The 17026-nt window shown below is 43.1% G+C and overlaps 1 protein-coding gene across 3 annotated transcripts in view; it reads right to left on the reverse strand.

Moving 5' to 3' along the window:
* Positions 1-461: 461 nt before the first annotated feature.
* The window catches only part of CDKAL1 (CDK5 regulatory subunit associated protein 1 like 1), a 704761-nt gene continuing 688196 nt past the window's right edge, over positions 462-17026 (reverse strand). For all 3 annotated transcript variants that reach the window (XM_053601908.1, XM_053601906.1, XM_053601907.1), the window contains one exon: positions 462-719. In XM_053601908.1, the coding sequence (XP_053457883.1) occupies positions 513-719 (207 nt within the window). In that variant the 3' untranslated portion in view covers positions 462-512. The remainder of the gene's footprint in view (positions 720-17026) is intronic.

Consider the following 17026-nt stretch of genomic DNA (forward strand, 5'->3'; position numbering starts at 1 on the left):
GATTCTCATGCACATTCCATAAGCATTCAAGTTCCCAAAGTAGGTTTCCATATAAACTTTTCGGGAACACATCTGCTGTGAAAAATCAGATGTTTGTAGCACCGGGACTCCAAACAAAGCATGAAGAGGAAGATACACTCTGAATATGTTTATTAAAGATTGAAAATTCTTCCGCATAAGGAAAACATGACCAGAGAGCCACTATACAATTAGGTTCAGACTTGAAGATTGGAGACAAAAAAAACCCAAACACAACCACTTGCATTTCTTGCTAAAAATAAACCCAAAGGAGCATCCTTTGAAACATATGCTATGGTAGCTGTGATTAGGTTTTAGGTCAAATAAACAATGAGCCTAGTTCAATGTGAGACAGGGGAGCCTCATTAAAAACAAGTGTGGCTGAAGAGGGGGCAGTGGGACCAATGTGAATTATTCCCCTTTGAGAACTGATGCGGTCACCCTCCTGTTCATTGAAGATTTTAATTAGAAATTTATTCTTCGTCACAGATGCTTCATTTGCTTGTGTTCCAGTTATAGACCTTGACCAAAAAAGCAAAAAGAAGAGCAAGCAGAGCCAAGCCCACAGACATCCTCGGCATCCAGCCTTGATGCAGCCTTTGTATCTGCAGTGCCGTTCTGGAACTCTCTGGGTGGTGTGGAGCTGCAGCAGGGGTGTGGGGTACTGCACCCTGGTGATTACCAAGCTGATTTCTGAATTCCTATGAAGAGAGAAACAAGAAGAAAAAATGATTTCCAGATGCAGTGAAAGCCCTGTTGCAGTATCAGTCAAGTAATTTGTTCCTACAAGGTGCAACCATCTGCTTACTCCTTCACAAAGGCCCATGTGAACACCCACCCTGGGCCAGCTCTTTCCTTGAAGGGCCAGGCTAAGTTCGTGACTTTACAGAGATGGGCAGTGTTTATGGAGAGTCAAGGCAGAACTCCTGAAGGGCAGGGTTTGTGTAGAGTGGAGTCTTGTCACAGATGTATTCCACATGTAGTCCCCTCGAAGTTCCCTGGTGTGCCGTACAAGCAGCTCCCATTGTCTCTGCGTGCGAGACGTGGAAAAGGTGGACTGCCCGGCTTGGAGCAGGCACAGGAGCTCGGAGACCCAACAGCACTGCTTTCTAGGTGGTCTCTGTTCAGAGGCTTCTGAGCTGGTGTTTGGAAGTGCAGAGGGGAGTACCTGGCTACTCTCAGGGGCGTGCTAGTGGTTCAAATTTGAGATGATTCCCTCCTGGTCCTTGTGGATAAGTCTGCACCTTAGAATCACATGGGAAAGCAGAAGCAGGCACATGCAGCCACCAGAGGCCACCTGCCCTGCCATGCTCCGCAAGATCAAGGTGGAAGCTTGACAACAGATCAGGAGGGGGAAAAGGTAGCCTGTCTCTGCCATACTGTGCTGCTTTTATTATGTTCACCTTGATTAAAGGCCTTTGATGATACCATTTCTAAATATAAGACCATGAAAAACATTTCTCAGATGACAGAGTAATCAGTAGCTAGCTAGCTTTGTATATTTCGATTGTCACTACCACTGTGATACTAGAGGAAAAATAATTTACAAATACGGAAAAGACAAGGTCTTTCTCATAACGTCCAAGATGGTCAAACATGTAAATGTACAATTGAGGCAGGTTTCCACACAGTTAGAACCAGGGTTCACAAATAGAAAATAGTGTATGTAGCATTTCTATTATGTAATAAAAATTGCTTATAGGTGATTATAGGTTGCCACTAGAAAGGTAAAAGTTGCCTGGGCCTGCTTAACAACAACAAAAATTTAGGCCAGGCACGGTCGTTCACACCTATAATCCCAGCACTCTGGGAGGCCAAGATAGGTGGATTGCTTGAGCTCAGGAGTCCAAGATCAGCCTGAGCAAGCGCGAGACCCCGTCTCTAAAAAAAATAGCTGGGAGTTGTAGTGGGCACCTATAGTCCACGTTACTCAAGAGGCTGAGGCAAGGGGAGCCCAAGAGTTTGAGGTTGCTGTGAGCTGTGATGCTACAGAACTCTACTGAGGGCAACAAAGTGAGACTCTGTCTCAGAAAAAAAAAAAAAGAAAAAAAAGGAAATATAAAAGTTGATACACACAAAACGCTCACAGAGCAATATATATAACTGACTTTAGAGAAAAACTTAGTATGGTCAATAGTTATGGAAAGTAAACAGAAGGCTCAAACCTTCCATAAACCTTATAAGCATTATCAAGATTACTAATTCCTGAAATTCAAGATACACTTGCATCTATCGAAGTATAACAGTAAATTTGAAGAATGTTATTGCTTATTAAAACAAACTAAATGTCAATTCTGAGACTTAAATGTAATTTTTAAGAACTCAAATTCCACTCAGAAATGCCTTTCTCAAAACGGAAATGTGAAGCAAGGCAGGCTATGACCTCTGTTCAACCTGAAAGATCCACGTGTTCATCGAGTGACAGCAGACTCAGGTGTACACTGAGCATGCCCATCATTGTCTGTGTTAACTCTGACTACCATGGGGTTTTCCTCCCTGTGCATCTCACTACTCACTTGATTAATTTCTAAACCTGCTTATTTGCTAACTCTTAAACATATTCTTCTAACTTTCAAAAGCATAGCTTATAAGATCCTATCAAAAGAATAAACCCATTAAAGCAGAACCAAGTATGCATGCTGAAATTAAAAAAAAAACAACAAACTTTTATGTTCAGAAACTTTAGGGATTCGATATCAATCAGTTAAAGATAAATAAAGACAGTTGGGAGGGTGACAACAGTCTATCTGTAAATGCTTCCTCCTTCTCTAGCAGTTATACATACACTGTTGGGGAAAGAAAAGAGACGCTCTTAACTTGAGCACGTTTAGTGCCATGAAGCGTAGTTGGGACTGGTATCAGCAGCAGTAAGTGCTCAAGCTCTGACTCTGAATTCCAGCTCCCTCTGAGGGTTCTCAGGCAAGTTATCCGCCCTCTCTTGCCTCCACTTCCTCACCTGTAAAAAGGAGGTACTATTTGTATTTGTGCATCACAGGGGTGTTATAAGGATTAAATGACATATATATATTAGAGAGAGAGATATTAAGTGCTTTGAACATTTAAAACTCAATTAAGATTATAGATTCCATGGTATTTTGTGGTTCTAAAGGAAAACACAAATGCCTTCAGATATTCTTCTTCTTTTTTTTTTGCAGTTTTTGGCCAGGGCTGGGTTTAAACCCACCACCTCCAGCATATGGGGCTGGTGCCCTACTCCTCTGAGCCACAGGCACTGCCCTGCCTCAGATATTCTTTATGTAAAATTACAAAGTCACTATTTCATTTGCTTCTCAGATATGATTAATTGACCCATGCTGGCTTTGTTCCCTATTAATCATATGTGAGAAGCAAATAAAATTTAAAGAATGAGCACAGGTTTTGAACTCTGGCTGACCAGGAATTGAACCCAAGTGCAGAGTGCCATGCGATCTTAGGCAGGTGGTTTGAGCTTTCTAAGCCCCTTCTATGAAGTAGAAATGCCATCATCTACCTTAACATGTTGTTGAAAAGCTTAGAAAAAATGTGCCCCAGGTAGAACGCTTGGAATACAAAAGGTCCACAATAAAGGGGTGTGATTATGGTGACATCATGGGAGTGTGGTTTGGGAGATGAAGAAGTACCACAAACTTAGGGTATTAAACAATGCAAATTCATTCTCCTACTTTTCTGGAGATTATAAATTCTAAATCAAGGTGTAGGCAGGGCTGCACTCCTTTTGGCGGCTCTAGGAAATGATCTGTTTCCTTGTCCTTGTTAGCTTCCAGAGTTTGCCTATATCCACTGGCTTGTGGCCCCTTCCTCTATTTTCAAAGCCTGTAGCACAGGAGTTTTTATAAGGACTTTTATGATTGACATGGGATCCACTTAGATAATTCAGAATAACCTCTTCATTGCAAGGTTCTTAATTTAATCGCTTCTGCAAAGTGCCTTTGCCAGGTAAGGTAACACAGTTGTAGGTTCTGGCAGGTGCCGTTACTGTGCCTGACACTCATAGCACACGTGAGCACCCAAACTCTCATCCCACCAGAAAGTGTGCTCAGTTCAGGTAGTATGCTCTGTTCACATCTTCTTATAGTTGCAAATATCTTTTTCTTGGGAGCTGGATGGGCTTGCTGTTCAGAGGTCTCTTCTACATCATCAAAAATATCGACAAATTGTAATACAGAATATGGCTGTAGAGCCAGAAGCATAAGGACTCAGCAAGGAAGGAAGAGGACAGGCTCTGTGTAGCAACACTAAGTAGAAGTCCAGTCCTCGGAGCCCTTACCGTGTGCCCAGCTGGCCTCTGAGCGCCACGCATACATTCTCTTCTTTAATCCTCCTAACTACCCAATGGAGTAGCTAATGCAAGTTAATCTTGCCTTCAAGTCACTCACACCACTCTCAGATAGCAGGCAGAAATGGCAAAGCAGCTGAGAGGTGTGGCTTTAGCTATACTAAGCACAGCCCCAGAGCAACACATCCGAGAAGTATTTATAGTCTAATGTAAATAAATGATAAAAACCAACATACTGCTTAATTATCAAATGACTATGACTATCAAGATTCCCACCAAACAGATTTTATCCATTTTACTTGCTACTGCACCTACTGGAGGTAATGGTGTTATTTTGTGTCTTTTTGCAGAAGCCCATTCCCTTCCAAGGGAAGTCAGCCTTGAGTCATGCGGGGACTTTCATGCTATCTGTCTTGCAGTTCTGAGTCATGTTGAGACTTTGTAAATGTGACCCGTAGATGGCACATGGCTGAGTTTGCTCTGAATACACACACACACACACGCACACACGTGCAGACATACTTGATGCGCTCACATTAGAACATGCTGCAAAATGTGTTTTAATGAGGAACAGTTGGTCTGGTTCTGCTCAAATAAAAGATATCCCTGTAAGAGAGTTGCCACCTGTCTTCCCATCTTGTAGTGCAGTAAATGAGTTCTTCTGTCCCTGACACCTGCAGGTGTTGCCAGGGCCCTGCAATTGCACTCCATGTGCCAACTCCCTTCCTCAAATTGACAAGACAACCCTGTCCCTGCACTTCATGTCATTACCAGATACCAGGTCACACAGGGGATTAAGGGTGCCAAGCTATCTTTTTCCATTATTCTTCTAGACAGTCCCCAAATTGGGATCATTTTATTATCATATAAGTAGAAGTGCTGGAGTACCCAATTATCTCCAAAGCAAAAATGTTCGTATTTTCTAGTTCTTGAAGTCTATGTTAAGAAAGTGTTATATGCACAGTCCATCAGCATTACAGGGGTGCTGGAATGTAATAGAATCAACATTTGAAGTTGGAATTAATTATGCTTTTCCATTTAGTTTGGAAGAACATTTACACTTTGAGACCTTTGTCACACACTCCTGTGATGAGAGCACAATACTGTCAGCTCTTCTGTATCACTTTTGGGAATGAGCAATTCTACATCAGACATTATTCACATGAAATTCTTCCCTCATCCCCTCACCCCAAATGTGTACTTGCTATCAGGTCATTAAAATTGCAAAGAAAAAATTTTAAACTTGAGTATACACACATACAAAAACACTCGAATCTTGGGTTTTTATCTTATTTTGATGATGGCACAGTAAAGACAGGGCTTTGCTAATAAGGCTAAACATAAATTATTAAACTATCTACTGTACGATCAAATGCATTTCAGATTATATTCTGAATAATTTTGCCTTGACATCCACCAAAGGAATACATCTGATGTGCCCCTGCATGGTCTCAATGATCCCTCTCCTCCAGAATGCGCAACCCTCGGACTTGAACTGCACGGAACAAAAGAAAGAGATAATCATATCAAAAACCAAAGCTCAGCATCTGACCATCACCTAATTATTACTTTCCATGAGAATTCATTTCATCTGACTCAAGAGATGTGAAAACATCTCTTAAGCTCTGAACTTAACTTTAATGGCTTCAAAACATTTCTTATGTGTAAATTTTTCTCATGGCTCAGAGGTACTGTTAGAACTTGAAGTGCAAGCTAACAGGGAGAAAGAAAAAAATGTTTGATAGCTTGTAGGATAAATTAGAGTTTAGAACAGGCTTTTTTCCCCAAGTGAGCCTGAACATATGGGCTATGCACAAAACCTACTGAAACCAAGCATGTGACCAACGCGAGGAAGTGCTTTTGAAACACACATTATGCAGTACAGGATATGTGTACTATCTGAGGAGAATCCAAAAATTTCCTGATTTTGGAAAGTTTGCTTTGAATACAAAATTATAAACTATGTCTATAATCATTGTATTTTAATCCCTCAAACGTAAGGAGGCTCCTCCAAAAGGAAGCGTTGCTACTGGAATCTGCTGCATCTGTTCTCGGTAAAAAAAATGAACAGAGGAGGCTTCTCAGGCATCGTGATGCCTTCTCCGCACTCCAGGTGTGGGCTTCTTTCTGAATACCTTCATTTTAAACTTTATCTTTCTTTAGCTTAGCACCAAATATCCATTCAAATGAGTTTACATTTCCCTAATTTGAAACCTGTGACATCCACAAGAACAAGGACTGAAGACTCAGATCTGGAATTGAATAACAGCATAGAAACCTTGGCCGACAGTGGGGCGCTGTCGTTTGTTCGGACGTAACGTTTCCAGTTCCACAAACAGTGAGCGGCTGTAACCTCTGCCAGGAAGGTGTGTCCTCAGGGGGGTGGCATCTTGGCTGGAGAGAAGTTCATTTCTACTGCTTCCTCGTTATAATTTAAATATTTTTATCCAAAGGAAAGACACACAGAGAAGGTTCTCTTACTAGCCGCACTTGAGGAAGATCCAAGTATTTATTCACTGGGTCCAAGTTTAGAAATGGCTATGAAATTTGTCGTGTAAGTCTCTTGCTAAGTAAACATCAGTCACAGATGCAGGGGTAAGTAGACAGGCATGCACACACACACACACACGCACATACACGGAACAGGCCTTGGCAGAAAAAAGAGACCAACAGGCACACTTAGAACTATGAAGGATGCAAACACAGCATTGAGGAAGAAATCTGAACTCATCTGTTCCAAATAGGTGAGTGGAGATGAGCAGCGGTACAGGTGAGCACAGGGGAGTGGAGATGAGCAGCGGTACAGGTGAGCACAGGGGAGTAGAGATGAGCAGCGGTACAGGTGAGCACATGGGAGTGGAGATGAGCAGAGGTACAGGTGAGTGGAGATGAGCAGAGGTACAGGTGAGCACAGGGGAGTGGAGATGAGCAGAGGTACAGGTGAGTGGAGATGAGCAGAGGTACAGGTGAGCACAGGGGAGTGGAGATGAGCAGCGGTACAGGTGAGTGGAGATGAGCAGAGGTACAGGTGAGCACAGGGGAGTGGAGATGAACAGCGGTACAGGTGAGCACAGGTGAGTGGAGATGAGCAGCGGTACAGGTGAGCACAGGTGAGTGGAGATGAGCAGCGGTACAGGTGAGTGGAGATGAGCAAAGGTACAGGTGAGCACAGGGGAGTGGAGATGAGCAGCGGTACAGGTGAGCACAGGTGAGTGGAGATGAGCAGCGGTACAGGTGAGTGGAGATGAGCAGAGGTACAGGTGAGCACAGGGGAGTGGAGATGAACAGCGGTACAGGTGAGCACAGGTGAGTGGAGATGAGCAGCGGTACAGGTGAGCACAGGTGAGTGGAGATGAGCAGCGGTACAGGTGAGTGGAGATGAGCAAAGGTACAGGTGAGCACAGGGGAGTGGAGATGAGCAGCGGTACAGGTGAGTGGAGATGAGCAGAGGTACAGGGGAGTGGAGATGAGCAGAGGTACAGGTGAGCACAGGGGAGCGGAGATGAGCAGAGGTACAGGTGAGCACAGGGGAGTGGAGATGAGCAGAGGTACAGGTGAGCACAGGGGAGGGGAGATGAGCAGCGGTACAGGTGAGCACAGGGGAGTGGAGATGAGCAGCGGTACAGGTGAGCACAGGGGAGTGGAGATGAGCAGCGGTACAGGTGAGCACAGGGGAGTGGAGATGAGTAGCGGTACAGGTGAGCACAGGTCAGTGGAGATAAGCACTCCAAATAGGTGGCTGGGGAAAGCTGCTCCACAAGGGTGGCAATGCTGAAGAAATGAAAAGTGAAGTGGGTCAAGATGCTTTACTGATGATGAAGTTCTTTCAATGATCTCTTAAACCACAACTGAAACCAGTCTCATTCCAAGTAGTGCACTCAGGAAGCAGTGAACTAGGATGTTGATGAACGTCACAATTGGGTGTATTCAACTTAATCTTTAGGTAATAAATTGAACTCAAAATAATTGCTCCAAAAGCTTCCCTTCCACCTAGGTAACCATGAGAGTGTGCTGGCAGATGTTTGGTTTATATCTGAAATCGTGAAGAAGCCACGTATGATGTTAAATGTTATTACAAAGCAACCCTCTCATCCTATTCTAAGTATCATTTTCAATGACACTGGAAATATGGTTTTAGCGTTATTGAGCTCCATGAACTACATGAAATGAATAAAGGAGATGATAGGTGCTTTAGTCTGTCTCAGAGAGTCTCATAATAATGAGTTAACTTGTAAAATATTTCCTACAGCTCACCATGACGGCTATTCAGCTTGAAAAATGCAGACAAATTAGTTAGGAAAAATTACTTGGTACATACAGTTGGCTCTCCACATCTGTAAGTTCCACATCTGTAGCTTCAACCGAGTGCAGATCAAAAATACTTGGAAAAAAAAATTCCACAAAGTTCCAAAAAAGCAAAACTTGAATTTGCCACATAATGAATGCTTTGTTCAATCCACATGAATGCAGTGATATGTAGGCACTGTCTTAGACGATTTAAAGTATATCAGAGGATGTGTGTAGGTTATATGCAAATATATATATTTTTATACAGGCAAATATTGCACCATTTTTTATAAGGGAGGCGAACATCTGCAGAGTTTGGTATCCAGAGAGGGTATCCTGGAACCAAACCCCCAAGAATACCAAGGGATGACTGTATTTATCACAATAGTACTAAACTCAGCCCCGCTATTTAAAGAAAAATCACATCTCTGCCTATTTTCCCATTGATTCTTCAGTTCTATTATGTCTTCTTCCAAAAATCCATTCCAAGGCATGCCCATTCTCCTTTTCTATTTTAAATACAAATACTTTTAAGAAGTAAAAAATAATGGTTCTGTTGAAATTTACTTAAAATAACTGAGAAGATTAATATTAAAATATTAAGTACTCATATCACTTACATAAGTGTGGCAGGCAGCCTTGGAGATGGACCCTAGCAGTCCTTGCCTCCTGGTGTCCACACCCTTGGGCACCACCTACCCTTGGGCACCACCTTCCCCTGGACTATGGGCTGAACTTACTTGTTTCCAATTAACAGTACTCAACATAAATGACACTTTGCTTCTGATATTAGCTTATAAAATACTGTAGCTTCCACTTGTTTCATCCTGCTCTGAGGGAAGTCAGCGGCCATGCCGTGAGCTGCTCTACACAGAAGCCCACATAAGAAGGAACTGAGGGAGGCCTCTGACAACCACTCAGCACAGGACTGAGCCCTCAGGGAAACATGTCCTCAGCACACCAGTGGTCTGGGAAGGGGACTCAACCGGTCTCACCTGGCTGCCGTCCTCACTCAGGAAAGTCACTGTGCCAGAAGCGCCCAGCTCGGCTGCACCTGGGTTTCTGACTCACAGAAGCTGCGAGGTAATACGTGTTCGTTGTTTTGAGGTGATTTGTTATACAGCAATAGCTAACTAATACAAGACGGTGCCAAGGAGAGGGCTATAAACCGATTTACATGCACGGGGAAACAGGACTTGTAGCAGATGCACAGCAGGCCAGTAGGAAAAACAGGCTGTCAATAACATTTTCTGGAACAATTGGTCATGTACACGTAAAGCAATGAAATTTAACTCCTACCTTCCATTCCTAAAAATCAATTCCAGGAAGATTAAACATTTAACCTGGCAAAGGCAAAACTTCAGACAACCTGAGAGGAAAACCTTTCCCATCCAGAAGGTAGGGACATACTTCTTAGACAAATCACGAAAACATACCAAGTTTTTTAAAAGGTGCCAAGAGGAGGTTAAGACGAGGCAAAAACTGGGAAAAGACACTTGTTTCACATGTAGCTGACTTCAGACTACATAAAGAAATCCTAGACGTCCGTAAAAAAAATATTCAGTTCAATAGAAGAAAATGGTCAAAAGACTCTTCACTGAAAAGAAAACCTGAATAAATATACACAGGAAACCAACAAGTATGTACAAAATGCTCAATCTCACTTATAATTAGAGAAATACAAGTTAACATAAAGAGACACCAACGCACATAAACATACGCCAGACTGGGAAAGGCAGACAGCCTGACAGTATCAGATGTGGGTGACGATGTGGAGGGCGCAGGACCCTTCGGCAGTGCTGCAGGTGGTAGTGTAAATCAAATGACCGCTCTGGGAAGTTGAGGGGAATCGTCTAGTGAAGTGGGGCTCCAAGACTAGGGAAACTGTTGTAGGCCACTGCCCATCTCAAGTCCCTATGCAGGGGTCCTCAAACTGCGGCCCGGGGCCCACATGAGGTGGTGTGATTGTATTTGTTCCCGTTTTGTTTTTCTACTTCAAAATAAGATATGTGCAGTGTGCATAGGAATTTGTTCATAGTTTGTTTTTTTTTTTTTTTTAAACTATAGCCTGGCCCTCCGAGGGTCTGAGGGACAGTGAATTGGCCCCCTGTTTAAAAAGTTTGAGGACGCCTGCTCTAAGGTGAGCCGTTCTATGCAAACTCAGCCTCAAAGGCCAGAGAGCTGAGAGGTCAAGGAAACAGGCTGACAAATCCAGTTTCTCAGAAAGAAACACTTAATATGGATTTACAAAAATAAGCCATGCCTCAGGCAGGTGCAAGATAGTGCATCCCCACGCTGTTACCCTCCCAGACCCAGGGCTTGTATACCATAGGGAAAGCATATGCATGCTTCAGAAGGAATGTGTAGAAAAACAGATAACATCAAGGTTGTTTTGACCTAAGGGTAGGATTTATGGCAATAGTAAAGTAGAAATCTTAGAGGCATTCCTGGAGCTGGGGGTTAATCAGAAGTCAACACAGTGGATTAGCATCCAAGATGGAATTGCTTTAGCTTGTGCATCTCATGGGATGTAAATTAGAAGCTCTAGCACAGTTTGGGCTGAGGGTGGGGTAGGGGTTGGTCAAAGGTAGAAAAAAACAGCCCAGGAAGTGGGGCTGAAGACCTGCGTCAGGGCTTCCTGAGAGCATTAACTCTCCAAGCTGTCTCTGTAAAACCTCCTTTCTTAGATGGGCCCCAGTAACTAACTTACCCTTTAGCACCTCAATTCCTAAGGTGTTCCCTACCCATCTCCTCTTACCTTTCTAAAAATGACTGGCCAATGTAAAAAATAATTGGGATATAAATAACCACCTGCCTGTCAGAACACATTTTTCACTAGGATTCTATTGGATAAAATCAGCCCCTATGGTATCTTCCTCTTGTTGCTATAACAAATTATCACAAACTGAGTGGCTTAAAAACAATTTTATCATTTTATAGTTCTGGAGCCCCTAAGTCAGAAATAGGTCTCAATGGACTAAACTCAAGCGAGGCGTGGCCTCCCTCCAGAGGCTGAGGGAGAAAGCCACTGCCTTGCCTCCCTGGGCTCTCGACCTCTTTATAGTCAAAGCTGGCATCCCCATCACTCTGATTTCTGATTCTCCTGCCTTCCTCCTTTTTTTTTTTTTTTTTTGAGACAGAGTCTCACTCTGTTGCCCAGGCTAGAGTGCCATGGCCTCAACCTAGCTCACAGCAACCTCAAACTCCTGGGCTCTAGTGATGATGCTCTTGCCTCCTGAGTAGCTGAGACTACAGGTGTCTGTCACAGGCCAGGCTCAGTTTTCTATTTTTAGTAGAGATGGGCTCTCACTCTCACTCAGGCTGGTCTTGAACTCCTGAGCTTAAGAAATCTTCCTGCCTTGACCTTCCAGAGTGCTAGGATTAGAAGCGTGAGCTACCACCTGGCCTTTTCTCGTTTGCATTTAAGGATGCTTGTGATTATATTGGACCCACCTGGATAATCTTAGTTTAAGGTCAGATGATTAACAGATTGAATTCATCTGCAACCTTGATTCTCTCTGCCATGCAATTTGACATATTCACAGGCTCAAGGGATTAGAATGTGGGCATTTTGGGAGCATGGGGGGTATTATTCTGCTTACCCGCAGGACCCAAGGGTGATGATGTTGAATTTTGGTGCATAACTATACCTCAGGGAAATTAATACTCTTTAGAGTACTTAATGATTTCCTCATAGAAAAGACCAGGAGAAGGTCCCTTAGTGACCACTAACTTTTGTATTTATGATTCTTCTTGCTAAAGAAGCCCTTCCAGCTTCTTAAAACAGGACACTGAGTGGGAGAGCTGGAAGGATGAGATCAAAGGTTGAAGCAGAATGTGACTTAGTGTGAGGATATACGAAGTGGGAGAAAGTTGCACAGATCACAGGGAAAAGCCAAGATTTTACAGAGTGTGTGGACTGGATACATTAATGGTCCCAACTCCTCAGACCTCCTTGTGTCTGTGCCTTCTCCCCACAACTGTTAACCCTGAGTCTTGGCCATGTGACTTACTTGGCCAATGGCCTGTTATCGAATATGACATATACAGAGACTTGAAAAGCACCTGTGTACATCTGTTTGCTGAGTGCAAGCTCAGGGTACCCTGTTGTAGGATGAGACATGAATCACAGCTAATCACCCAAGTTGTTCCAGCTGAGCCATCCAGATCCTGCCTGTGGAGCTTCCAGACACGTTAGCAAGACCCCAGCAAGACTGGAAGAGCTGCTGTGCTCCCCCACGGCTGAGTTCCCCCACGGCGGAGCTTCCCCATGGCGAGCTACCCGACAGCAGAGCTAACAATGGCAGAGTTACCCCATGGCTGAGCTACCCTGCACATGTGTGAGTGAGGCCAGTTGAGATCAGCTGAACACCGTGATGTTTACAGTGGCAGAGGACAACTGACATTTTGGTAAGGAGTGTACACACACCTCCAGAGCAAACCTATTCACTCATTGATTCCTTCATCTAACAGACACTGACTGACCATTTGCTCCATGCCAGGCATTGTTCTAGTCATTAAGAACACAGAAGTGATGAAGCAAAGTCCTAGCATGCATGGGGCTTCCATTTTAGTAACTGGAGACAAAGAAACATGTCAATATTTATCATGTCTGGTGATAAATGTACCATGGAGCCAAAGGGAGTACTTGGTTGTGCCAGACAGTGAGGGGTTGTGACTTTATAGAGGGTTGTCCAGGATGGCCTCACTGAGAAGGTGGTAGGTATTTCAGCAGACATCTGAATGGATGAGCAGATGTTCTGTGAAGACATCAAAAACAACGGTATTCTGTTCCAAGCAGAGAGAATGGGAAGGCAAAGGCCCTCTAGAGGGAGCAAGCCTGGTGTGTTCATGTTCAAGGAGCAGCAAGGAGGCAGGATGACTAGGCCAGTGTGCGTGAGAAGGCCAAGGCACTGGGCCCTGAAGGGCACTGTAGGGTCTTTGGTTTTCCCTCTGAACATGCTGGAGAACCCTACAATGTTTTAGAAAAAATTGTATTATAGTACAGTCTGTATAACATAAGATTTACAGACAGGCCTGAGCTATGAATGATAGGTTCTGTAGGTCTGTTTTTAAGTGAATTTGCATGTAAGTTGGAACTGGTACATTTACCTATTACCTGTAATAGCCTCCATTTGTCAGTTGGATGTTGTCACTCGGGGACTTATGGTAATATCCTCTATTCATAAGCGTGAGTTGTATTAGCACGACAAACATGATGTAACTATAGGTGTTTGTAACTTGGGGCCTACATACAATTCAGTGGCATTAATTTACTATGTTGTGCAACCATTACCACTACTCCAAAACTTTCTTAGCACCCCAAATAGAAATTCTGTAACCACTAAGAAACAACTCCCCATACCCACCACCAGCCCTGATAACCTTGAACCTACTTTCTGTTTCTGTGAATTTGCCTATTCTAGATATTTCATATGGATGGAATCAAGTGACATTTGACCTATTTTGGTCTGGCTTATTTTGTTTTGCATAGTATTTTTGAGGTGTATCAATGTTGCAGCATGTGTGAGAACTTCATCACCTTGCTACCAATGCCACACCACAAATCCATCGATCACTTACTATGTGCCAAGTAGTGCTGGATGCTTTCCACGCATCACCTCACTTCACTGTCAAAACCACGCTGTCAAATGGATTCTGTTATTCTCAATTTATAGATGAGAAAATATGCCGAGAGAGGGTCAGTGACAAGAAAATGGTAACATAGTTCGCAAGTGATAAAGCAAAATTTCAGACTCACATTCTGACCCCAAAACTCCTGTGCTTAGGCGTACTCTATTCTTTTTAAATGGATGTTTGTAAGGAGGCGGCCCTGGGAGCCCGGGGCCTATGGAAGGAAAACACTGATCTTAATAAAGTCAGCAATGGTTCCTGGCTTTTACTGTCCTTTCAATCTCTCTCTGATGAGGTGGCAGATGGGAAAGGTACAGCATCCTAATTTTATAGGTTGACTTCCTACCAGATAACTGTCCCAGATAACTCACTTGACATATGGATTGAATATTTCTGTTTCTCAGTAATTGTATAGAATTGCATTCAGGAGATAGAAAGAGAACATGTTTTTCTAGATAAAGTCCTGTATGTTTAGAACACTGCAAACTATGTTAGAAAACAAACATGCTCTATTTTTTAAAGCATATTCCATTTAATTTATTTATTTAAAAACAATGCTCAATTGTTTCAGGCACAACATAAAGTCAATACTCTAGTATGACAGAAGAAACAGGCTGTCACTTTCATCACTGGAAAGGAAGAAACGAAACTAAAATTCATGGTCAGAAGAAAACCCGCTCTAAAGTACTCATCCTTATAGTTCCCATGAAAAGAATTTAAATTTGCAAGATTATTATCAGTTTAAAAATGGGCTTTTGCAATCTGCTTATCAAGATGTCAAATGACTTCAAAGAGCAGGTCGAGTGCTTTGACTGATTCTCTTTTAATCCTTGAAGAATATATTAATATCCTTACTTGAAGGAACAGAAGATTTCAAGCTGTTATGTAAGTTCCCTGCATTTCAACTTCTAGCCTCTGATGTAGAACTCATCCACTCCACTCTGCCTATCACTAAAAGCCAGGTTCATCTGACAAATATGTGCTGAGTACCACCTGAGGCAGGCACTGTGCTGGGGGCTGGGGCTGGAGCCGAGCAGACCAGCCAGGGGGCCTGCTCTTGCAGTCTTTCCCTCACATCAAAAAACCTATTATATTATGCTAAACACTTCACATGCATAGTAGGAATGCCCACTATTCACCCATATCTACTCCTTTGTGTTTATACAAAAATGTGTACTTTCTAGACTCTTGAAGAAGTACATAGTTCTGGCCTATGGATGTTAATAGAAATACTATCTGCTGCTCCTGTGCTGAATGCACTGAAAAGCCTGGTTTGACAGCAATCCTTTCTTTGCCATAGAGATGTGCAGTCAATCTAGGTTCCTAAGTGACTGTGTGGAGCAGACACTACCCACTAAAGGGTACTAGACCAGTGGTTCTCAACCCTCCTAATGCTGCGACCCTTTAATACAGCTCCACACGTTGTGGTGACCCCCAACCATAAAATTATTTTCGTTGCTACTTCATAACTGTAATTTTGCTACTGTTATGAATTGTAATATAAATAAATGATATGCAGGATGGTCTTAGGCAACCCCTGTGAAAGGGTCGTTCGACCCCCAAAGGGGTCACAACCCATAGGTTGAGAACCACTGTACTAGACATTTAGTGTGAGCAGGAAATAAACCTATGTTGTGTTAAGCTTGAGATTTCAGGTTTTTTTTTTTTCTTTTTAGGACAGATCTTCACTCTGTCACTCTGGGTAGAGTGCTGTGGCATCATCATAGCTCACAGCAACCTCAAATTCTTGGGCTCAAGGGATCCTTTTGCCTCTTTTGCCTCAGCCTCCCTAGTACCTGGGACTGCAAGTGCCCATCACAGTGCCTGGCTAGTTTTTTCTGTTTTCAGTAGAGACAGGGGTTTCACTCTTGCTCAGACAGGTCTCCAACTCCTGAGCTGAAATAGTCCACCACCTTGGCCTCCCAGAATGATAGGATTACAGCAGGAGCCACCACTCTGGCCTTAAGGTTAATTTTTTAGGGAAGCACAGCCTAATTGATCTGAGACCAAGACATACACTTTGTCTATTAGGTAAAAGCCCTATTTCACTTAAACCCAGAGGTCCCACTCTTCATACTGAATGTTATTTCCCTCTGCATTTCCACAACTGCTCTGGATGTCCAAATAAAGCCAGATTTATTTTTTGCATTCTGTCACTTGACTTAGGTTCCTTTCATTAAAAAAAAGAAAAAAAAATCCTTCTTTACTTGCCTTATTAAGTCTTTCTCACGTTTGAAGTCAGTTCTAATCCTACCACATTTGCGAACTCCACACTGACAGTTCCAACTAGCAACAGATTCCAAAAATCATTTTCAAAATCTTCTGTACCTAGGGTGCAATTGCAACCTGGTGACCCAGTTCTACAAATCAGAGGTAACATGTGAGACATGGATTGGAAAGTAAGCCTCACGAGGAGGCACACAGGGCACGGGGCCTCTGCCTTGCTGGAGCAGGTGGGAGGAGATAACACCTTTTAACAGCAGCTCAGCCAAGATTCTTCCCCAGCCCTTCCAACAATTCTGTGAGCCATCTTGTATTTCTTTATAACCCCCTTACTGTTTAAACCAACTCAACTGTTTTCTGTCGTCTGCAAAGAACCCTGACCCACTCATTCCTCCATACTCCAGAGATCTCCTGTCTTCCAATGCCTTATGCTCTGCTGCCATCCAGTTTAGCATTGACATATCACAGATTTTGTTTCACAGGCACATACTGTCTTCGCTCATCTGCATGCTATAACATAATGCCATAGACTGGGTAATTTTAAAACACCAGAAAGTTCTCACAATGGTGGAGGCTGGGAAGTGCCAG

Source organism: Nycticebus coucang, chromosome 9 (assembly GCF_027406575.1).
Source record: "Nycticebus coucang isolate mNycCou1 chromosome 9, mNycCou1.pri, whole genome shotgun sequence".
Taxonomy (NCBI): Eukaryota; Metazoa; Chordata; class Mammalia; order Primates; family Lorisidae; genus Nycticebus; species Nycticebus coucang.